Source organism: Quercus lobata, chromosome 1 (assembly GCF_001633185.2).
Source record: "Quercus lobata isolate SW786 chromosome 1, ValleyOak3.0 Primary Assembly, whole genome shotgun sequence".
Taxonomy (NCBI): domain Eukaryota; kingdom Viridiplantae; phylum Streptophyta; class Magnoliopsida; order Fagales; family Fagaceae; genus Quercus; species Quercus lobata.
Genome location: NC_044904.1, coordinates 41,519,921 through 41,543,684, shown reverse-complemented (window position 1 = coordinate 41,543,684; position 23,764 = coordinate 41,519,921). Strand labels below are relative to the sequence as shown.

At 36.2% G+C, this 23,764-nt stretch overlaps 2 protein-coding genes and 1 pseudogene across 8 annotated transcripts; all 3 read right to left on the bottom strand.

Moving 5' to 3' along the window:
* Positions 1 to 8,233: 8,233 nt before the first annotated feature.
* Positions 8,234 to 12,998, bottom strand: LOC115954059 (annotated as a pseudogene).
* On the bottom strand, positions 10,512 to 15,925 carry LOC115990366 (extensin-like). 7 transcript variants are annotated; one of them, XM_031114221.1, is made up of 9 exons: positions 15,699 to 15,925; positions 14,792 to 15,613; positions 14,582 to 14,689; positions 13,842 to 13,975; positions 11,964 to 12,102; positions 11,664 to 11,762; positions 11,335 to 11,509; positions 10,747 to 11,017; positions 10,512 to 10,604 (listed from the first exon to the last, which is right to left on the bottom strand). In XM_031114221.1, the coding sequence occupies exons 1-3, from the start codon at positions 15,879 to 15,881 to the stop codon at positions 14,600 to 14,602; spliced, it is 1,095 nt and encodes a 364-aa protein (XP_030970081.1). In that variant the 5' UTR covers positions 15,882 to 15,925; the 3' UTR covers positions 10,512 to 10,604; positions 10,747 to 11,017; positions 11,335 to 11,509; positions 11,664 to 11,762; positions 11,964 to 12,102; positions 13,842 to 13,975; positions 14,582 to 14,599. The 7 variants fall into 7 exon arrangements, with proteins under 7 accessions (XP_030970081.1, XP_030970085.1, XP_030970068.1 ...); XM_031114225.1 differs by having other exon boundaries at positions 11,354 to 11,509; XM_031114208.1 differs by lacking the exon at positions 10,747 to 11,017 and adding an exon at positions 12,919 to 13,225 and having other exon boundaries at positions 10,522 to 10,604; positions 11,354 to 11,509.
* Positions 15,890 to 22,442, bottom strand: LOC115954049 (serine/threonine-protein phosphatase 7 long form homolog). The gene is made up of 7 exons (XM_031071905.1): positions 22,337 to 22,442; positions 19,833 to 19,898; positions 18,999 to 19,110; positions 16,693 to 17,450; positions 16,241 to 16,331; positions 15,952 to 16,101; positions 15,890 to 15,895 (listed from the first exon to the last, which is right to left on the bottom strand). The coding sequence occupies exons 3-7, from the start codon at positions 19,107 to 19,109 to the stop codon at positions 15,890 to 15,892; spliced, it is 1,116 nt and encodes a 371-aa protein (XP_030927765.1). The 5' UTR covers position 19,110; positions 19,833 to 19,898; positions 22,337 to 22,442.
* Positions 22,443 to 23,764: the final 1,322 nt, after the last annotated feature.

The following is a 23,764-nucleotide window of genomic DNA, read 5'->3' as shown; positions in this document are numbered from 1 at the left end:
TTTTGCTTCAAAATGTGTAAAAACGGTCAAAATGTGTATTTTACACATTTATACATAATTATGCAAGAGCTGATGTGAATGCTCTTAGCATCAGAATTTACAATAACATTTAGTTCAGAGTTAGGGGGAACATCAAGTACAACAAAATCAGAAGTTAAGGAATAGGCTCCTTTAGCAAGGTTGTCTACTCCTCTATTAGCCTCCCTAAACACATGCTTGATCATGGTCCGGGATTTTTTAGAAAATAACAACAAAACCCAAACAATATCATTAGTTAGGAAACGTTTTAAACTATTTTGGTTTCTAGCAATTCAAGTTAAGCAGGGTCGATTTCTGGGTTTTTTATTTTATCATTTGCCAGCAGCTCTCAGTTGGCGAAGTGGCCACGTAGGCAGAAATCGAGTTCAACGCTGTCAGTTTCCAGGCTTTAAAACCAAGTCCATTGGACTCGGTTTCCAGGCTTGAAAACCGAGTTCAATGAACTTGTTTTCCAGGCTTAGAAACCGACTCCTTTGAACTCGGTTTCTTTGTCTGCAAAACCAGTCGTTCCTGACTCAAGAATCAGAAGGTGCAGGGAAAAATTGACAAAAACCAGTCGTTCCAACACTCAATAAGAACAAGAAAAAATGAATTGCAATTGATCAGAAGACTCAAGAACAAGAAAAAATGAAATCAGAAGGTGCAGGGAAAAATTGACAAAAGCAAGAGAATTCAATGTATGTACGAAGCCTATGCGCAGTACTGCATTAGCCTAACCGAGTCCAATGGACTCAGTTTCTAAGCTTGAAAAACGAGTTCACTGAACTCGGTTTCAAAGCATAGAAACCGAGTACAATAAACTCAATTTCAAGGCTTTGAAAACAAGTTCAGTAAACTCGTTTTTCAAGCTCAGAAACCGAGTCCTTTGGACTCGATTTCTTTGTGTCACTCACTGCCAGCTTCAGTTCCATCAGTTCCCTGTGTCACCACTCCCATCCCACAGCATCAGCTCCCCACAGCAGCAACATCACGTGGGCATAACAGTCCCCCCACAACAGCATCAGTCCCCAACCCTCCATGTGTCTGTGGGTCCCAACTGGACTTGTCCTTCCTTGCCGTGGGGTCTCATAATTTCTCTGTATTGTGAATATGTTCTCCATATTCAGAAACATAGCCTCTATATTCACAAACTTCACTCAGCTCTTACCTCTATGAAACAAGTTCTCTAAACTCACTTGTACTCACAGACCTTGGACATCTCACACAACACTCTCAGGTAATATTTTTACAATAGTGTGATTATTTGTTAGGTTTTTTTTTTAAGAAAAATTTAGAACATATTAGGAAAAGTTTTGTTTTTCTTATTTGTTAGTGTAAATATTGTGATCAATTTATTTGTTAGTATATTGTGATTATTTGCTAGGTTTTTTTTTTAAGAAAAATTTAGAACATATTAGGAAAAGTTTTGTTTTTCTTATTTGTTAGTGTAAATATTGTGATCAATCTATTTGTTAGTATATTGTGATTATTTGCTAGGTTTTTTTTTTTAAGAAAAATTTAGAACATATAAGGAAAAGTTTTGTTTTTCTTATTTGTTAGTGTAAATATTGTGATTAATCTATTTGTTAGTATATTGTGATTATTTGCTAGGTTTATTTTTTTAAGAAAAATTTAGAACATATTAGGAAAAGTTTTGTTTTTCTTATTTGTTAGTGTAAATATTGTGATTAATTTATTTGTTAGTATATTGTGATTATTTGCTAGATTTTTTTTTTTAAGAAAAATGTAGAACATATTAGGAAAAGTTTTGTTTTTCTTATTTGTTAGTGTGTAAATATTGTGATTAATTTATTTGTTAGTATATTGTGATTATTTGCTAGGTTTTTTTTTAAAGAAAAATTTATAACACATTAGGAAAACTTTTGTTTTTCTTATTTGTTAGTGTCAATATTGTGATTAATTTATTTGTTAGTATATTGTGAATAATTTGCTAGGTTTTTTTTAAAGAAAAATTTAGAACATATTAGGAAAAGTTTTGTTTTTCTTATTTGTTAGTGTGTAAATATTGTGATTAATTTATTTGTTAGTATATTGTGATTATTTGCTAGGTTTTTTTTTTTTAAGAAAAATTTAAAACATATTAGGAAAAGTTTTGTTTTTCATATTTGTTAGTGTAAATATTGTGATTAGTTTATTTGTTAGTATATTGTGATTATTTGCTAGGTTTTTTTTTTTTGTAAGAAAAATTTAGAACATATTAGGAAAAGTTTTGTTTTTCTTATTTGTTAGTGTAAATATTGTGATTAATTTATTTGTTAGTATATTGTGATTATTTGCTAGTTTTTTTTTATTTTTTTAAATTAATATTAGGACACATTTGTATAAGATCATGAATCTACTTAAGAAAAAATATCTATAATGACTAGTAATATTATGATTAATTATTGGGAATATTTAGTAAATAATTGTGATTAAATTACAACATATTGGGGAATTTTTTTTTTTTTTTTGTTAGTGTAAATATTGTGATTAAATTATTTGCTAAGTTTTTTTTTAAGAAAGTTAATATTGTGATTATTGGGAATATTTAGTACCAAATATTGTGATTATTATGTGAAAATTTGAGTACTCTAGATATGCAATTTTTTCCTTTTTATTTTTATTTTATCATTTAAGAGAATATATAAAACTTTTTTGGCTAAAGGTTCGAAGCTCAAAATCTTATTAATCCAATTTTTTTTTTTTTTTTTAAGGAAGTTGCAACAGTAAAATTGTAACATGAAATGGTCATGACCATGACCATGACCATGACCATGAATGAATGAATGTGTAAGGATGGTGTAGCACGAGCACGTATAGTTTGTGAAAAATTTACAAATATTTGGTGTTGTTATTGTTTGTAACATTCCAAGTTAGGAAAAAAGGAGCAGACTTTAAAAATAAAAAGAGAGCAAATATTGTGATTATTATGTGATTAAGACATATAGGAATATTTGTTTTGTTTGTTAGTGTAAATATTGTGATAATATGCTAAGTTTAAAAAAAAATTAATATTGTGATTAATTATTGGGAATATTTAGTACTAAATATTGTGATCAATTGTTAGGAATATTTAGTACTTTTAGGTCTTTCTCATGAATATGAAATGGATTATGAGTTTGATACCTAAGATAGTAGTCTTTTTACCATAAATTATTTCAAGATATATTTGTTTAAGATTTGTAACAGAGATTTCAATGGATAACTGGTTGGTATATAATATTTTTGTTCATCATAACTTATTTGAATGGGTTTTGAAAGTCATGCCCCTAGAATGATTTAGAATTTTTAAAGAATATGAAATTGGTAATGACTATTTTTGCAAGATTACTAAAGGTGAGTATATGCAAATTTGGTTGAGGTTAGTATTGTTGGCATCTCATACGCAAAGTTTTGTGATTAATGTTGATTGAGCGTTATAAATTTGTCACTAACACAATTGCACTTAATGATCTATAGGTTGACAATGATCCATATAAATATATACTACGGTGGACCCCTTAGCAATGCCAACCCTTATGATGGAGTCTCATTTCAAGGTCCGGGTATCCAATGCTACTATATGATGATACGCCGTAAGCTAAAGACCCTGAATGAGCTGAAAGTAAAAATTATGGAAGAGTTGCAAGTGAACCTTGTTTTGCATGACATACATATTACTTTCCGTTCTCCATATGAAGTCCTCAATCAATGCATTAATTACAGATATATGGCGATAACAGAGGACAAACAAGTGAAATTCATGTTTAGTAAGATGGACAAATGGAAACAAGCAGCAGATTTTGAGTTGTACGTCACTTTGGAGTCGCGTGCAGAAGTCGGCGTAGATGACGAAATTGTACAAACAACTACATCTCTACAGTTTGCAGTCCTAGATGATCGATGCACCATATTGGGAGGCTATGCACCCCCTTTTCAAGAGATACCAGTAATAATTGAGAGCGAACCTGGAAATAGATATGAAGATCAATTTTGTACACATCGAGGTGAATCCTCTACAGTTCCAGTAGTTGAAGATGAAGATGAAGATGAAGACAAAGATTGTTCTGGGGAAGATGGTGAGGATAGAGATGAGTATGAAGAGAGGATTGACGATGGTGACTTTGACAGGGGTCTTGATGACCATGAAATTACTCTCATTCCTCATGTTGATGATATGACTGAATGTGATGAAGATGATGAGGATGCTAATGCTAGAGTTCAGCATGTTACAAATACGACCCTCGTTTAAAAAACCTCCTGCCTCATCATTTTATGAAAATACTTGGGAAAATATGGTTGATCCTGAAGTTGTTCAGCAAGCATTTGGTTCTTCTTGGAATGCAGACATGAATTTTGCGAAAGGGTTGATTTTTGCTAATAAAGAGGCGGTGAAACGTGCATTAACAATTTATGCTGCAAAGCATAACAGAAACTTTGTGACTAGTAGGTCGACCACAAGTAGACTGTCTGTGAAATGCAGCGATGAATCATGCATGTGGTACGTTGGGGCAGTTGTGAAGCCTGAACTCGGATTATGGATGGTCACATCTTATAGGGGTTCTCATAGTTGTATGCCCCTTGCCACGGCCCTTGATGGTAGAATGATGGATTGTAATTTTCTAGCAGCAGAATTTGTTCCATTGTTGGAAGAGAAACACATGGCAACAATTTATCACCTCAGACATTTCATTAAAGGGAAGTATTATGGGCATATTCTTTCTTACTATAAGATATGGGATGCGAAACAACGAGTTATTGCAAAGATATTTGGGGATTGAGAAGAATCTTACCAAAGGTTGAGAAAATTATTGTTGGCATATTGGGATCAAGAACCTGACACCCGTTTCTGGTTTCACACCATACCTAGGGACGAGTTCGGTGATACAATATTGCGCTATATATTTTGGGATTTCGCTCCATGCATTGTAGGATTCAGACATTGTAAGCCAGTGATCAGTATTAATGGGACCTATTTGTATGGTAAATATCGAGGGGTGTTGTTGATTGTAATGGCCACCGATGCCAACAACAAGATTTTGCCTCTTGCTTTTTCCGTTGTGGACAAAGAGTCAGGGTCTAGTTGGGGGTGGTTTTTAGAACGCCTCAGGAATGCACTGGGGGATGTGATAGCAAATAAGGACATCTGCATAATTTCTGACCGACATAAGGGTATTCAAAGTGCAATTGCAAATTGGCCTAGACATGATGATGGACGACAATGAGTAGTTCACAGATATTTCCTTCGACATGTTGCTAGCAACTTCAACACGCATTTTCAGGACGCCACTTTAAAGTCATTAGCCTTAAAAGTGGGGTATGCTACTCAGGAAGTTAAATTTGAGTTGTACATGCAACCTATCAAGGAAGATGAGATCGAGGCCCTTAGGAAGAAACGGAGAACCGAGCGGTAGGAAAGTGAACCCGACTCATCCATCATGCCATACACGTATCTAATGAACGAGGATCTAGACAAGTGGACCCAACTACATGATGGTGGATACCGTTATGGGGCTATGACAACCAATGTCTCGGAGTGCTTCAATGGAGTACTCAAAGGTGCCCGTGGCCTACCCATTGCTGCAATGGTTGAATTCACTCATTGCAAACTTATTGCGTATTTCCATGATCGACACAAAGAAATTACTCATGATCTCTCAAAGGACAAGGTATGGACTAAATATGCCTTAAAAATCTATGGACACAACCTACAAAAATCAATTTCACACCAAATAAATCCGTTTAATAATCTGAATGATATATATCAAGTAATTACTGCACACAACATCTGTAGCTCTGGAGGGGGACACCATAGTTATGAAGTAAATGTAATGACCAGAACATGTGGTTGTGGAAAGTGGCAAATGAGAAAGATCCCTTGTTCACATGCAATTAAAGCTCTTCAGTACTTGGGGCAAGATGCGACTGCATATATTGACCCATGTTATAGTTTGGTGAACGCCATTCACACCTACTCACATGCATTTGTGGTGCCAAAGTCAGATTCATTGTGGAGGGATGTGGATGGTCCAAAGTGGGTGCCTGACCCAAAACTGTTGCGGGGCAAAGGTCGACCTGTGGCGTCTAGGATACGAAATGAGATGGATGGGGTCCGGCGAGAACCGGGAAGTCGGAGGCCAGATTCTGACTTGAGGGAGATTCAGCAAAAATAGAGCTGTGGACTGTCATCAACATGGGCATAACCGTAGAAGATGTCCGCTTTCCCGTGGGGCTTCGACAAGCAATAATAATCCAAACTAGGTAAGTGATGCTTTTATATAAAATGTCATGATTGTATCAATTAGCCAAGTTGTGTAGATTAGTACGTACGTTTTGGGTTTTGGTATCTAACAACAATATTTGAATTTTTGCCAGGCATGCAAATACTCGAGTTTGGAATGGCATTGTAGATGTCAATTGGGGTTCTCTTTATTATGTATTTGAACTTACTACTGGGTTGTATAGACACAATTATTATTTTGTTTGTCACTGAATGAACTTGTAATCGAAGTATTTTATATCCTATGTACCTGTTTCTAGATTGTGATATTATGACTGTTTAATTTTGTCTTTCAATATTAAATCCCCACAATTTTGTAGTTTATATTGCTTACTACTCACTAGAATTCCTTGTTCCCATAAGTTCCTGGAGGAACACATATAAGCATTTAGCATAGAACTTTTGACAGAAGAACATGCATGACTTTTTGAATGCTGTTTTTGAGCATCTCTGGGTGCAACAAAGCATTTAGCATATAAGCATTAATTCTTTATTTTTTTTTAGGGGAGAATATTACTTGTAAGGGTTTTTTTTTAGGGGAGAATATCAATTCTTTAGTCTTTATTTCATATCTAACAATTCGAGTCCACATTTACCCAGAAAGTTGAGCTGAACAAAATAGGAAATCCAGTTGCTTTCACGTATAGAAATCGAGTTCAACGAACTCGGTTTCCAAGCATAGAAATCGAGTTCAATGTACTCGGTTTCTAGACATGGAAACCGAGTTCATTGAACTCGATTTCTATGAGCTAAAAAAAGGGAATTTTAATTTAAATAGCATTCTAATTGTATTTTTTAGAATTCTATTATTATTAAAAATGAAATTTCTATTAGAAATTCATATTCTAAATTGAAATAAAATCTATTTATTTTTTTCTGAGCGATGGGAAATGTGAGTTCTAAAATGGGATGCTAATTAATCATAATTATAGAAGATCGATGGAATGTCAAAGAGAGATGATCCATATGCTAGCAGGACAGGTTGTGGTACTAGACCAAATTAGATGTGTTCAACAAGTGGGTGGTCCTTTTCTTTCCCAACATCCCTGGAAAATATTTTCTTTCTTCCCCTAATGTTTCATTGTAAATTTTAAGGTTGTTTATTTCCTCCTATTATAGTTAATTATACAAAGACCAAAAAGAGAAATGGCAAGAGAGTTCCACGTAAATGCAATTGCCTTATTATTTAGGTAAAAAAATAAAAATAAAATAAAAAATAATTCTTTATTTTATTTTTTTAGGGGAGAATATTACTTGTAAGGTTTCTTTTGCTCCAAAATAAATAAATAAATAAATAAATAAATAAATAAAAGCCTTTATTGAACCCAATGTTCACAATTCTTAACTATGATTTTTCCTGAATGCTATAGACACACACACACATCCTTCCCTTCCCCTTCAAGCAGTAATATATATTGTCAATGAATTATCAGCCCTTTAATTATTCGTGCTTTGAGCATTGATGCTACAACTTCCAATTGAAGCTTGGTCAGTACCATCAGTGCAATCATGCTCATTCATAAAAAAACAACCAAAAAGAGAGAAACAATAAACACCCCAAGGAAACACTTATTTCTAAAGACACTCAGGAAATTTCCCACCTCAAGCAGCAAAACCGGCTATGCATTTATCTAGTGAACAAATTATTGTCTATCAAATATATCAATCACAACCTCCCATTTGTCTGATTTTTCCCCCATTTTAAACATTGGTTATTTTATAAGGAAAAAATAAATTCTAACAATTTGTGATTGATAGAAGCATCAATGGAACAGAAAAGGTGAAATAGATGATTTCTATTTATCAAATTAGTATCATTTTGGTAAATGTCAACATAATTTAAAAGTTGTACATAGAAAAATCCTTGTACAAGCTATGCAATTCACATACAAAGCATTAGGCAAACCAGCATACAGATTATGAAGAGGCTATACAATCATAAATAAGATCTAGCTAAATCCAATCCATTTAACCAAGGATGGAACAAAGTGACAAATTCCATATAAAAAAAAATCAAATTATATAGCCAAAATGGATAGATGCTACACAGCTACACCATTGTTGCTTATAGTAGCCACTTTGGTGAGGAGGAAGGTATGGAGCTGGGATGGTGTAAGGAGGCCGAGGATGAGATCCAGATTGTTGTGCATGGGCATTGTCGTATGGGCCTTGCCACCCCGGATAAGCAGGTTGGCCATACTCATGCCTGAAGGGTAGTTGTTGTAAGCACCTGCGTTTTTATTATCTTGGAAACTGAGGCCCGCCATTTGTCTTTGCACATCTTCAGTCATTTCCCGGCACTGTAATGAAGATTAGTCATGGCAAAATCGTTGCATTGCTGCTTTACATTTGTGATTGCATCCTGTTGAAAAAAGAGAGCTCATTTATCAACTCTTTTTTTATGTTAATTCTATTGAAAAAAGGAAATCTTGGGTACACATGATGTATATACAAGTTACAAACATTCCTAAAGAATTAGGAAGAGAGTCAAACAAAATATAAGGCTCTAAAAGAAATAGGTCTATATAATCTATAATGGAATGCTCATCCCTAGTTCCAAGAGTAAAGAACTACTCATACAACACTCTGACTCTAAAAAAAGAACATTTCTACTCCATAATTGGAATCTCCACACCATTTTAAAAGTGGAAGGAATTCCTCCCTCTCACTCCACAACACATGTATTACCATGATTACCAATACAAATATGCCACCCAGGAAGTACATACACATCTCCCCAAAAAAAAAAAACCAAAAAACTAAAATTTATGATGCATACAAAATAACTAGTCACTTCTAGCAAAGTTTACAAATACAATAATAAAAAAAATCACGTACACATGCTCACAAGGAGAGATCTATGCACATCAATAATATTAAATCTCCTCCACAGCTACAAAGAGGAGCAAGTGTATACTTGAACAATAACTATATTAAATAAATAATTGCACCACACAGTGTAACCAAACATTTCTAATCTGTAGAGTAACATAAAATTTCAGTCCCTCATTGATGTTCTCCTTAATCTCTCGGAACTTTGCTATGGCAGCTTGAATCTGCTTGTAACATTTCTCACGAGATGCTGGAAAAAATAGCAGGGAAAAGAACAACACAGAAGCCAACAAAAACTGACATGCCAGAGCAACATGGTCTAAATGAAAAACTTTGAGCCATTCATTACACTCTAAAAAGTACAGCAAGAATGAAGATTTGTTACACATTAATGATACAAAAATGCCAGAAAATTGAATGAATGCTTAAAAAATGTATATGACAAACAGATACAAAAATAGTTATATATATATATATTATAATCCAAAAAAAGAAAAAACCAACCTTTATAATCTTCAAGATTAAAGATGGCTGAAAAATCATCATTCTGAGCCTGAAAGAAATGTCAAACAATTATTTGAGGATCATGAAATCTCTCTTAAAATCTCTCCTTTTTTTTAAACTGAGAAGATATTAGAGACTAACAATTATATGAATAAAGATGTCAAATTTGGTTCATAACATATTCTCCAGTCAAAACCAATTATATTTGGTAAAACATCACATTCAGTAAAAGAAAAAAGAAAGCTGATATTCAAAGAAAATAAACAAAAAAAAAATGCAGTAAAATAAAGAATTAAACCTGGATTTGCAGCAACAGTTGTTCTTGTGCCTCAATATTGTGGGCAATATCTTCACTAATGCAATCATATTTTGCTGTAACTCTGCTATCTGGACCAGCATTTCCTGGTTGAACCTCCTCAGATCCCTAAGTTGCTGTAACTCTGCTTCCAAACCAGCAGGGCCCCCACTTATCTGCACTACCTCCACATCTTCTTTGAGCTCCATTGGGAGAGTGAAATTCCCTTCTAAAGCTAGAATGGAATCAGGAAGTTCCATCTCTTTGAGCCTTACTCGGGTTAACTAACTGGCTGCTTGTAATTTTTCAGCTTGTGTTCTGATAACCTCATCAACCATTTCAGTATACCTACAAAGTGCCTTTGCACTGCTGTCAGGAACAAGGCTTGCAAACATCTTCTCCTTGGTCGCATCCAATACCTCACTCATTGCCATTGACTTAACCATGGAGAATCCTGGATGAGGTGGTAGGGAACTGGGGGGAGGAACCCTCATGAGGTAATCTCTTTCATGGCCCTCTCTAGGTTCCGATTATAATTGACCTCTAACTTGCTAAATGCATCCAGAAGTTGTGCTGGAGCCCCCTTTGCAGATTTCTTTGACTCCGTTATAGCACTAACCGCACTCCTCAACCGTGCAATTTCCTCAGCAATCTCTTCTTTCTTGTGTAGCTCTAAATTGTACCTATAGCAAGCTTCTGCATAAAATTGAACCGCCTTCAGTTGGAAAAGGTGATAATAATTTTAAGAACTGACTAGGTATTTGACTGAAATTTAATTAGAAAGTAATGCACAGACAATAACATACATTCACATCCTAGAATTTTTGCTAACACACACCTTATATCTTTTAGTAGGGGGGGAAAATGATTAACAAAGACCCACAAAGGGACTGCAAGGAGCATTGTACCGACCATCACCCACTCATTTCTTGTAACAGGACCCATATGCTCCAATTTCTTTGCAGCCATGGCAGGTGCATCTGGTGTGTCTTTGGTTTCAGGAGGATATAACTTGTATAAGACTAGAGGAGTAGCTAAAAGACAGGCAATTGCTGGTAAACTAGCAGCTTTGAACCAACTTGTACTGTTAACACTCATCTTTCCAGTTTCTATTTAATTAAGAATTAAAAATAAAATCCTCAATAAATCACAAAAAACTAAAGACTTCCAATTCAACTTATATCTAGTCCAAAAAAATAATTGAATTGCGAATATTTAAAAAAAAAAAAAAAAAACAATCGCATTGCAAAGACATTGAATTAAATTAAATTAAATTTGAAGTCAATTCAATTGCAAACTGGTTCCATAGTGTTTTTCGGTTTGACAAATGATCCATAGAGTTACCACTAAGCTACAAGGCTCTTCACAGAGAAGAACAGAAAACTAAAAGCGAGCAGTGAAAAAGGTAACTGTTATTCTTATCTACCTAAACTATCTGCCGATACCTTTGAAGCATGTCCTTGTGCTGCCAGCTCCAGCATGGTAATTTGAACAGCACCTGGCTGCTCTGGTCCACGTGGAACCTAAATATCACTAGAATTGTTCACAAAGAACGTTGCATCTCGTGTTTTACGAACAGGTTCAAGCATGGCACCTTTAAACTGCCAAATTCAAGAAAACAATATAAGGGGCACTATCACTGTGGTTAGTTATTTCCAACTGACTTCCCTCACAATATTTATAAAATAAAAGACAACTTGGACTAAAGTTTAAAGCATAAAATACCAAGTATCTTCAGGTATGCAGCAAACTTACACAAACAGAAATATCTGAACTGAAAAGCCCTCTGTCCAGAAAGCTAAAATCACAGAAATCACTTTCTTCTAAATTGTGAGGAGTACCATCTAAATGCACCTGTAAAGGTTAAACAACCATCATAAAGTTTTCTGGAACATGAAAAATAATGCTCATATAACGGGATGATCTTATCTTCATGTCTAATGATTTTTCTGCTCCACCCTTGGCCATTAAATTAAAGGTTTATTTCAAGAATAAGGCGATCAATGCATAATGATTATATATAGAACTAAAAGAGAGAATTATATGATTTGGTACCTCTGGACAAAGTATTCAATCAATCTCAGTGAACAGATCAAGTGTGGTGCAACGGTGCTGCTGGACATTTTCAAGGGATAGCAGTCCGGCTGCATGCACCAAGTCATAAGTTCTAGGATACGTTGGAAAGGCTTCACACCTGAAAGGAAAATGGAATTATTATATATACAAGATCAAAGCATAAATTATTTACAATAACCAGATAAAAGTACAATACAGTGGCTAACTTCTTTGTGAAGCAAATGATACCAAATTAGTTCCTTATAATTCTATATTGCTCAAAAAGATCATTCTGCGACAGTGAGTTTTCAAGGGATCCTTGAATCGTATCATATAATTCTGTTATTATGGCATATCCTTAGAATGCATAACTTCTTTCAGAGTTACTTTATAATCTTTGGTAATTTGATTCACCAATACTCCCAACTAACTCCAAGCTCCAAATTATTTGAACGCTAAAAATCAAATCCCCTATACTGCTACTATTACTAAGTATCCTTAAAATTCTCACCAAACGTATCTGAAATATAGAATTGGCAGGTAACCACCTACACATTAAAGTAACTGTAAATCTTTTCCAATCAACACTTTCACTAGTAGACATGTAATGCCAGCCAAGTTCAACAGAAGGATTGGAAAGACAAGCCCCCTTCAAAAAGGTTAGTACTTATCCATTCTATTTAAGATGACCCACCAAATAAATTTCTAAATAAAAGTTCCTGGAACAAGACAGCCAATTGAAAAGATATCTGGAAGGGGACAGCAAACATGTAACTTGGATCAATTTATCTCCAGGGTTCACTGACTAAACTAAATAACCTGATATACTATCCTTGCATGTATATGAAAGACTGGAGCAATAGAATAACATTTAGTTGAGATTTCAGGTCAAGCAAGAATACGAAGATGTATCATTTATGCTGAAAGAAAAATGGTAGGAAGAAGGTTTCATTACCAATCACGCAATACACCAACAAAACCCCTGTCCATGATCAAGGGAAGGTAGTTTGGTCCATTTGTAGGGACCACATTCATGTTTTCTGCACCAATATATATCCCTCTCTCTCCCTCAACCCTAAACCCTAAAATAAAAGATTCCAAATCTTAAAGATTCCACCTGCTGATGCCACCCAACCAGTGAGATTAATGCTCAGAGGACGTCCAACCTTTCAGCCTCCAACTGTAAGTCTCTATTTTCAGCAGTGGAACTAGGCGTTTAGCTATTGGGTGGGAGGGCTAATTAGGGACAGAATTGTGTGTATCTATATATATAATATAAGAAAAGAAAAGTAAGTGCATTTTTGGGGGAGCCACTTGTATACATAATTAAACTTTATCCTCAAATGTAAAGGAAAATTTAAAGCATTTAGAAAATCTTGGTGGAGCAATGGCCCCCTCAAGCTATAACATGGCTTTGTCTGTCAATAATCAACCCATAGCACTTTGCCAAGAGGCCAATGAAATCAGGATATCAACTTTTTACACTTTGAAGACATAAGTACAAAATAAAACTAAATAAAACTTCAATTGAAATATTGAAGAAAAAAGGTGACACTAAATGAAAAAAGAAAGTATCACTAGGTTAAAATGATGTAGACAAATCTTGAGACAGCGACCTCATTGTCCACCTAGCTGCACCTCAGCATGATATTAAATGTCACTAATTGATATCATATTAAAGTTCTACAAATATAATGGTGTAATGTATTTGTATAGCAACCCTTGAACAGGATCTCGATTAATTTGCATGCCCAAAAGCATTGTAATAAGGAGAGATGGGGGGATGAGATGTGTGTGTGTGTGTGTGTGTCTGTGTGTCTGTGCATGTGTGCGGTGTGTGTGTTTGTGTCAGTGTGCCCGCATGCTCCAATGAATTACCTGATTATTTGATCACAGGCATAGTTGAGTTCAGTCATACTAGGAGGAAAAAAATCTGAGGCATAAGAATGCCTCCTTGAACGACGAAATTTGCTAGTACCCTTAATAACTGTCATCAAACCAATTCCATCTTCCTGCACAATGTCAGAAAACAGTGCAGTCAATTTGTTTTCCCACAATAAAAGAGGGCATGAAGCTTTAGTGTGTGCTTGATATGCAGTCCGTTATGCGGCTTATGCCTAAAAGGGTAGTTGATCTAAAGGGCTGTTGGAAGGGGCATTTTTGAAGGCAATTCCTCTGATCATCATGTGGATTATTTTGAAGGAATAGAATAACCGGACGTTTGAAGGTCTTGAACGATCTACAATGGAGATAAATATGATTTTTTATGCACTCTATATGATTGGATGGCTACATATTAAACATCAAAGAACAAAATCACTTAAAGAAAACCAAGAAACATATCCACTGAAATCTAGCATCAACACATATCTCGAAAATACAAAGCACAAAGCAAATTCAAAAGTAGAGAGTTGGATAAACTTTCCAACCAGGCATTAGTATTTCAATGTAAAATTTACAAAAATCAAAGACTTTGAAATATAATTAAAAAAAAAAAGGGTTTTTAAGATAAACCCACATCAAATAATCAGGAATGTTTTGAAACCATTAAAAGAATTAAATAAATAAAAAAACAGTGATTTCAGAGAGCGAGAGAGAGAGAGAGAGAGAGAGAGAACCTCTATGGGATGCTAGTCCTAATGCATTTTACGCTTATGCTGTCTCGTATAGTGTCTGGTATGTGGGGGAGGGGGTACTGCATCTCCTTCGTGAGGCTCCTCACGTTGCTGCAAAGATGGAGTTACAACCAAACAATGGATTACATGAATTCCAATACCAACCATAACAGTAGTTACTCAATATTCATTACATTAAATGACTTGTCATACCGTGGGGCCAGCGTTGTGTCCTGCTTTGTGACCACCTGTCCCACAAGGAGGTGCTTTTATTGTACGTTTAGGTCGACCTGGTAGGGGTGACTGTAACCCAACAACCTGCTCATTCTCAACATGCACAGCTGGCTGTTTTGTTTGACTCCCAACAACTAAAGATCCTACAACTGCGGGGGAGGAGGGTGTAGCAAATGAAATGTGAGTGCCCATACTCATGGGATCTATATGCAGTCTAGGAGTGGGCATGAATGACATGGAGTGACTATGGGGCGGTACATGGTCTATATGACCAATGCTGTACGATGGGGATTGTGTGTGCATGACAGGAGGGGTTTGACTGAAATCAGGGCCGAGATCAAAGGATGGTGGAGTAAATGAAAGATGAGCAGGATCAAAAAATGTATGTGAGGTGTGTGAAGGGATCTCGGGGTGAAAAGATGCACGAGCAGTGGGTAGAAAGATCTCTAGGTCAGAAACTGCATGAGCAGTACGTGGAGGGATCTCTGGGGAAGGAGATGCATGTGGAGGTGGAGGGAACTCTGGGGCAGGAGATGCATGTGGGGGTGGAGGGAGATCTGCCCTACTGACAACCTGATGGGATGTAGCACGCTGACCATGGCTATGGTTGACATGAGTTGAGCTCGTGCTTGGTCGTCTAGTATCTTCTGGCACTTCTGGATTTGCCCCATTGATATCTTCCAATGGAAGTCGGGCAGTTATACGGTGAAGGCGTTCCACTGTCTTAAGTACAGCTGAAATATGCTTGTACTCAGGACTGCCTACTGTATAAAGTTTCAACAACTTCTTGTGACTGGCAACCTGAAAGTAAATAAATACAATTAGTACATCATACTGAAGTTCCTGATATGCAACAAAAATTGAAAAGAAAGGTCGAAGCAATTACCATAATAACAAGTGAAGCCGAAGTGTGGTCGATGAACCTCCAAGTCACCCTATCGTACCAATCGAAGTATGGATGAGCAGGCGACATATCACCCTCTAGTCGTGCTCCAGGACATAGAGATCGTGCTCGACTATTCCATACTCGGATATGGCCATAATGTCTGTCCCTCCAATTCACCTCCATCTTCCCCCTCAGGTCTATGGCATGAAGGGCTTCATCAGTATCAACATATGGGGGGGGGGGGTTCTTGTACCATCCCGAACTGATGAATAACACGGTCCGGTGTATGTTTCTCTACCAGCCAGAAACATACAAGCGGTACCCTCGCCGTCCATACATCCCTTCCGGCGACACAAAACGCAGGCAGGTGGGCTAATTCAGCTTCATATGATTGCCACACCACCTGAAATAGTCAAATCAAAAGGCAGCACATTATGCAATGTTCCATATCTATGAGCTCTTTTACATTTATAAATACAATAGTCATAAACAATAGTCATAAACAATAGTCATAAACAATAGAATAAACACAATTTTGGTACCTGCTTTGGATGCATACAATCTAAAAGCTGACGGTATCGGACCAGACAGATTTCGACGGGGCTATTCAAGGTGCTCACGACCCACACAGTCCTACAATTGCGAAAGAGGGAGTCAATACTTGGAATTGAGAATATGAAGTAATCAACAACAATAAATGATGGGCAATCGTAAATTTAACAGTACATACCACTAAGTTTATACTAATAAATGATTATCTAAACATATGATTAGTGGTGGAGCTAGAAATTAATAAGACTTATATTATACATCAATCATAACATATGACCTCCGTGGTTGTCAAACGATATATAAAAAATATAAATAAAAATCCTATTAATGAGTCAAAATTTGAAGAATATCAAGATTAAAATTTTATTTTCTATGTCTAACAATGTGTTTAAAATTATGGATCTATTTCCAATAGAGAGAATCGGTCAAGGAAGAGACTTACTTAATAGACAATGGAGAAGGTGCAAATGGTGGGCCATATGCACCATCTGGTGGGAGGTCCATCCTTGGGCACAAAAAAGGGAATCTGACCCATGCCCAATACTGAACTAGCAACAAGGCTCCACCAATCTGACTAGCACCTCTATTGGTTGCCCTGCATAACTCTCTGTACAGCCATGTAAGGCAAGCGCTCTCCCAACTGTACTGAGGTGGATTTCGAAGGTCCCTCAGCATCTGCAACCACATCGTATGCACTCTATCGCCAGACTTGTCGGCGAAAATTGTGTCTGCCAGGAGTGCTAGGATATAACACCGTGCATATTGATGCACAACCACCTCTGCTGCATCATCGGGCAACCCTTCGTCAATTTTTTCTAGTAGCTTCTTAATTTGGATCCTTTGTCCTTTAAGCGTGGTGTCATTAGTAGCAATTCCAAGCAGACTCCGACATTCATCCTTCCATGTCAAGTCAGTTGTTCCAACAATTGCCTCACCATCGATTGGAATCCCCAAAAGAACCTCCACATCTTGTAATGTGATCGTTGTCTCACCATGTTGCAGGTGGAAGGTGTGGGTTTCAGGCCGCCATTGCTCAACGAAGGCCGTGATCAGGTTATGATCAATCTCTCTACCTGGGGTCCTATACAACCCCCCTAATCCAACTCTCTTCACAATGTCGACGATACGATCATCCACCACTATCCGGCGTCGTTTTCGGAACTTGTCATTACGACCGCGGCATTTCAGTGGCCCTGGATCCTGCACATGATAGAACTATGGTGATGAGATGCAATATGCCATAACCTTTGTATATATGATTGTAGTTATTGATCCCAAAAAACAAAAATAAAGCAGTTATGAAGGGACCTTAAAATATCAACCCCAAAAAGAAAAAAAAAAACCAAAAAAAAAAGCAACAACGGGAGAAAAATAAAAGGATGCAATGCACTTTATACATTTGTCTAGTAATGAAAGGCTTCCCATGCGACCAGCCTATTGCTGCCTCTAAACCAGGAAAAGTTAGATGGAAAATAAACAACCTAAATAGGGGAAAGTAAAAGAAACTAGAGGCAAAGGCTAGCATTCTCAATAATAACAAGAAAAATTACTGCAACAACCACAACCTGAACAACTTCTTGCCAAGCAACAATAAAATTATCACAGGTCACATTGCTTCAAACAAAAATAACTCTTATGAACCTAGGATTGCTTTGTTCATGTATGCACAGACATCGAGTTCATGTACACAACACATTCATGTACGCAACACATTTAAACGTACTCTTACTGACATCTTCATTTCTACACAATTTTAAGAGTTTGTAAATCATGGCATTTTTTGCTGGTCCTGACATTTGTTTTTCTTTCCTGTAACTAAGCACAAATTGTTCAATTGTTTCATCTAGGTGATTAGAGGCCTTGTCATAGACAAAGAGAGTGGTAACTTGGTTAAGGCTAATTGATTTGGTTATGTAAAGAGGGCTATGCATGGCACCAGATTGCTATCCACTCGGGCTGTAAGGTATGTATTTAAAACTTGTTAGCTTGATTATGGAAATTGTTATAAGCAAAGTTGCCAACCTAGTTTCTGAACTGTGGAGCACTGGCGAGGTCTAATTGCACACACACAAAGTATACACCGAGATTATTAATTGGCTAGAATATGCTTATACAAAATGTTGATCATGACCATTCTTTTGGGGAGACAAAATAAATAAATAAGGCCAAGTTATTATAAGCACATTGACACAGTATCGTCAGTGTTTAGCAGGAGACTTAATATACTTGTAAGTCTCAATTGAGTTCAGTTTATTTATTTATTTATTTTTGATGTGATTAGTTTAATTCATTGCATTCTACATAGCAATTTTAGCATCACAAGATTGTAATGTAACAATAAATCATTACTGCTGTTGTGGTAAGTAATAAGTAATAACATTCTTTTAATAATGCTGGTTCATCATTCTTCTATTGAGGGTTGCCTGGCTGCATTTAATTTTTTACGTATTGGAATATTTGGAACATAACTATGATCCTTTTAGCCTAAATTTCATACTTTTAGCATTAGTTTCATCTCAAAGTGTTTTTCTTGGTTTTCTAGATGAAAGAGTGAATGGTAGCGAAGTGTACACCCACACTAACAGTCAACCAATCTAACTTAACTCAACTAATGCGCATGACCATGCATTGAAAGCTAGTAATACCATTGACAAACTTAGAATTTCAGAAATGGGAAGAAAAAAAAATCAACATAATGTAAAAGGATAAGAAGAGAATATTCAACAGGTGGTCGGTTTTAATTTTTACCTTGCCCTCCCAAACAGCGCACGCTCGATGTGTTTTTATAAACCTTAACACCGAATCGTCAATGGGCCCAGGACCAAACTCATCAGGGAGCTGAGCAGGAATAGCAACCATACTGCACGAAGTTTAGGGAGTCAAGAGTAATATAATCACATGTTAAATTGGCAAGGAAAGTGATGAACAAGAAAATTCAGTTTATTTTGACAACAAGCAGCTGGTCCTCTTTACTCATCAAATTAATTTGGGCTACAATGAAGTTTTACAAAAGGTGACAAAAAGAATGAAGGAAAATCATATCCGCGTTGATTAATTTGGGCTACCCACATGGTTCGCCTTACTATTTTCCCTCCTACCAAATGGACCCTACAGTTACGTGCTACATAAAAGATCTGAAAAAATTAAAAAGGGGGGAGGAGTTTGTGGGGTGGGTTCTTAAAAGATTTTCTAAAATTGATTGTCTGAACTCACAACAAAACATCCAAACCAGGGTACAATGGTGAACAAAGCCTTTACCCTACCACCCCAACACAAGTAGGTACGAAAAATCTCATTTCTACACTTCATCCTACCAAACATAATGTAAGAAATCATAAAATCATTTCAACATTGCAGCATTGCCTGTGCAGATTCATGTGAAAACTATGCAGAAGAAGTGAAGAACCAGATGTTAAAAATAAGACAATATAATGCAAATTTTAAATACCAGGACAAAAAAAAAAATAAAAAAAAATAAAAAATCTTCAATAACAGCAATGTATAGTAAAGCAGATGAACAAAGGTAACAAAGCAAACATGGCAGCCAAGATTTGAAATGCAGCAACATAGTAGAATCATTACCTGCAATATCACTATGCAACTACCTTCTCTAAAAGCTTATGTTGTGAAGCCTTTTCAAGCCTCTTCCTGCAAGGTATAAAATGCAATTAGCACCTCAAATATGTATATATATGGATGAACATCATTTCTATGCTTATATAAAGAAGGAAGAAAGGAAAATAAATTTCTAGACAGGCATTTTAATATATATGATGAATTTCATATTGTAATATTTAGGAGAGCCTTTTTTTTATAAGAATAATTTTATTGAAAAAAAGACTACATACAAAAAGCACAAAGCAGCCAAAACAATTACACGAAAAAAAAAAATTATGTTCAATAAGAAAGAGACTATAAATACAGGAATGGCGTCACTAGTTGTGAATCCCCATGCGTGAGACCAATCAAACAAAGACCATAAAACCAAAAGACCATAAAACAATATAAAAAAAAGGAATAAGACATTTAATGAAAGTTAAAGCATCATGATATATGTGGAACTACCAAAAATGAGGAAATATGCTGATTTGAGAACTAAAACGATTAATTGGAAAGAGGAGCATTAATGGTAAAGTCCATTTACACTTGTATGAGCAGTTAATAACGTAATTTTTTAATTTCCAAATGATGAGAAATCTATCAATAGATTCTTTACATATACATATGTATAAAGAAAATCCCTGCCCTCTCGTTCAATGCCTAACAGAAAACCAAGATTAGAGAGATGTTTTTATTCCTTAAGTTTTCGAGTTTAAAATTATCTTTCTATCGTTTAGGATCCTCTATCCGCATTTTATAGCCAATTCTTTAAAGCTCAAACTAAATCTTCAAAGTAGTTACGAGTCACACTTTTTTCCATTAGATTACAAGACAAGCATTAACAGGAAAGTTCCAATTTCAAGTCAGTCTTATGCAAGTAGAAAGATAGTCAGAAAATGAAAATAAGCATTTAATAGTGCTTATGAGCAGAAGGTTATGAGCCGTAAGCATCTCAAGCTTAATGGGCAGTCTAGCAAAATTACAATGAAATTGTGCATTAGTGAGGAATTGATATGCATCTCATGGAGCCAACTCTATCATTCAGAAGCAGCTAACTCCTAGGTTTGGAAGTGCAGTTAATCCGATTAGGGCCCATGAATCAGTCAGCTCTCTTTACTGTCAACCGATCCAACTGGCTTCTCCATGTTGAATGCTTATTGGAAGCTTCAAAACTCTAAGATGCAGTTCTTAAATGTGGGCTGACCTATGGCCAATGTGCTTCAATACTCAAAATACTCAATAGTTTTATTAATTAACTCTAACTTGTTTGAGTACAATAAGACACTCATAGAGCTCACTCTTAAGCTTTACTTCTCCTAGTACAACTAGGACTTTTTTTGGTTGTTGATAAGTTAGAAGAATTATGACTTCTACCTTGACTAATAAACCAAACCCTAAATAAATTAAATCAAAGCCCACACATAAAGACCTAAGTTCACAAGAGCCTATTAATGATAGGATTTTTATGTGAATGCTAATCTTTGAATTTTTCTCTTCTTTTAGGTGAATACAATCTTAGTTATGCCAGACAAAGTTAAAAGTTCAAGAGTTTTGTAATTTCGATCTAAACCCCCCTTCCCACTTATTATAATAGTTCAATTCTTAAAATAAAAAAAATAAAATACTAAAGCTAAAGCTAAAAGTAGAGCAGAAATGCAGTTGAAAATACCAATCAATTTTCGTGACAATTCTTCCATAATGCTGATGCAGACATAAAAGATAAAACGGACACTAACCCAAATGGGAAAATAATGCAGTAAGAAATCAAAGTAATGATTAGGTAATGAAAGTTTCATTATTCTTCTCCTTCCTCATCAGATCATGATTATAATCGTTAATTTGACTGGCAATTTCACAAACATTGCATACATCACATATGCATATATAATTGCGAGGACACCCCATGACAATGCATTATGGCTTTGTACAAATAACTTTAACTTTCTCCCCTTTGATCATTAACTAGACACACGTTTTTATTATGGTCAAGGCCTGTTTAATCAATGTATCATCAATCTTTCAGTTACCTATCTATTTCCTACTCTCTATGAGAGACATAAAGGGTTTAAAGGTCCAAGTCCACCGATTATAGCTAGCCTAAATTGTTACATTTTTAATATTGTAAATTGTGGGTGATATATATAATGAACCCAATGAAATACATTACATTTGGTGTTGTAAAATTACTATAGTCTATTATATTAAAAAAAATAATCATGGTTTATAATATATATAGTAATATTCAGATATATATATATATATATATTATCCTAACATAATCTATCAGGCTCTATTCTTAAAATTAAAGACTCAGCCGCCATCTAGAAGGGCATTATTCTTATGAACTAGTATGAACATCATTTATACCAATATGGTGGGACTGTTGACTGATGGAACTTGATATGGCAGCAAACTCTGCACCCCCAAATATCAAGTACAATGCATGCGGATTACCAATAAACCCAGAAAAAAGAGAGAGTCCTTACTTTTGTGAGGTACTTCGCCAACCACTGAGGGAGAAAGATGCGAGGCGGAGACAGACCGACGGAAGCGAAAGGCAGCGACGGCGACGGAAGCGAGAGGCAGCGATGGCGACAGAAGCGAGAGGCAGCGACGGCGACGGTGCCGGCGAAGGAGCGACAGGCTCGGAATCTCGTGTGAGAGTGAGAGAGAGCTCGACTTCTCGTGAGAGAGAGAGAGACTGAGAGTGAGAGGGCAGAGACTGAGAGTGAGAGGGAATGAGAGCTTGAACTTAGTTTTTTTTGTGTGTGTTTGGTGTGTGCTGAAGTGCTTTGTGTGTTTGGTTTTTTTGAGTGCGTTTGGAGTGGCCTGCGATGGTTGACACGTACACAAGGAGGGTGCTTTTTTTTAAAACAAACCGAGTTCAATGAACTCGGTTTGCAAGAATGGAAACCGAGTTCATTGAACTCGTTTTCCAGTCTTACAAAACGAGTTCATTGAACTCGATTTATACCTATAAAAATTGACTTCAATAAACTCGGTTTGCAAGAATACAAACCGAGTTCATTAATCTCGTTTTCTAGTCTTACAAAACGACTCCTACGAACTCGATTTCTGGCATATCAGACCCACCTCGGGGAGTGGCAAAATAGGAAAATCGAGTAAACCATACTCGATTTTATAACGCAGAAAACGTCTCCTCTGAACTCGAGTTGTTATATTCCAAATTAGTTTCAAATGTTTCCTAACTAATGATATTGTTTGAATTTTATTGTTATTTTCTAAAAAAATCCTCATGGTCCGCTGAAACTGCCCAAGTAAGTACCTGCAATCATTTAGGAGTGATGTATATAAGCTGTTAGGGGTTTTCCTTGAGAGAATAAGGTCCACAACCACCTTGGCATCCAACTCCACGGCCAAGTGTGTGATTCCTAGCTGTGAGGCAAGCGTGAGACCATCCCTAAGAGCCCAGAATTCAGCAATAATGCTTGTACTGATACCAATATATCTCATATATCCTTTAATCCATCTACCACAGGAGTCACGTATGAGCCCTCCACCCCCCCCCCCCCCCCCCCCCTGCCTTCCCTGGATTACCCAATGAAGCACCATCTGAGTTGAGTTTAAACCACCCCTCTTGTGGCATATCCCAACAAATTGGAATGATAGAATGCCTTTTGGAAGTCGGCCCTTTTCCCATACAACAAAAATATTCGGTGGCAGCTTTCATACAAATGGAATGGAGGTTTAGATTCAAAGGAGAGTTTTGGAAAACCATGCAATTTCTATGTTTCCACAAATTCCACACAGCCAGAGGAAAAATAATGGACCAAGGAATTCCATTGATTCGGTTCAGCTTACTTTCCAAACAGTTTGTGCTCAACCAATTAGTTAAGCTTAGATGCATGAAGTTAGACATGCTTTGGGGAGTTCGAAACTTTTGCCAAAAATCC

Coding starts and splice junctions, on each gene's coding strand:
- LOC115990366 (XM_031114221.1), bottom strand. CDS start 15,881: ATGGAGGTGAATTGGAGGGACAGACATTATGGCCATATCCGAGTATGG. Junction 15,614..15,698: donor CGGCTTCACTTGTTATTATG/GTAATTGCTTCG, acceptor ATTTACTTTCAG/GTTGCCAGTCACAAGAAGTT. Junction 14,690..14,791: donor GACACAACGCTGGCCCCACG/GTATGACAAGTC, acceptor CCATCTTTGCAG/CAACGTGAGGAGCCTCACGA.
- LOC115954049 (XM_031071905.1), bottom strand. CDS start 19,109: ATGGTTGCTATTCCTGCTCAGCTCCCTGATGAGTTTGGTCCTGGGCCC. Junction 16,332..16,692: donor CCTTCTCCATTGTCTATTAA/GTAAGTCTCTTC, acceptor TCGCAATTGTAG/GACTGTGTGGGTCGTGAGCA. Junction 16,102..16,240: donor ATTGTATGCATCCAAAGCAG/GTACCAAAATTG, acceptor TGACTATTTCAG/GTGGTGTGGCAATCATATGA.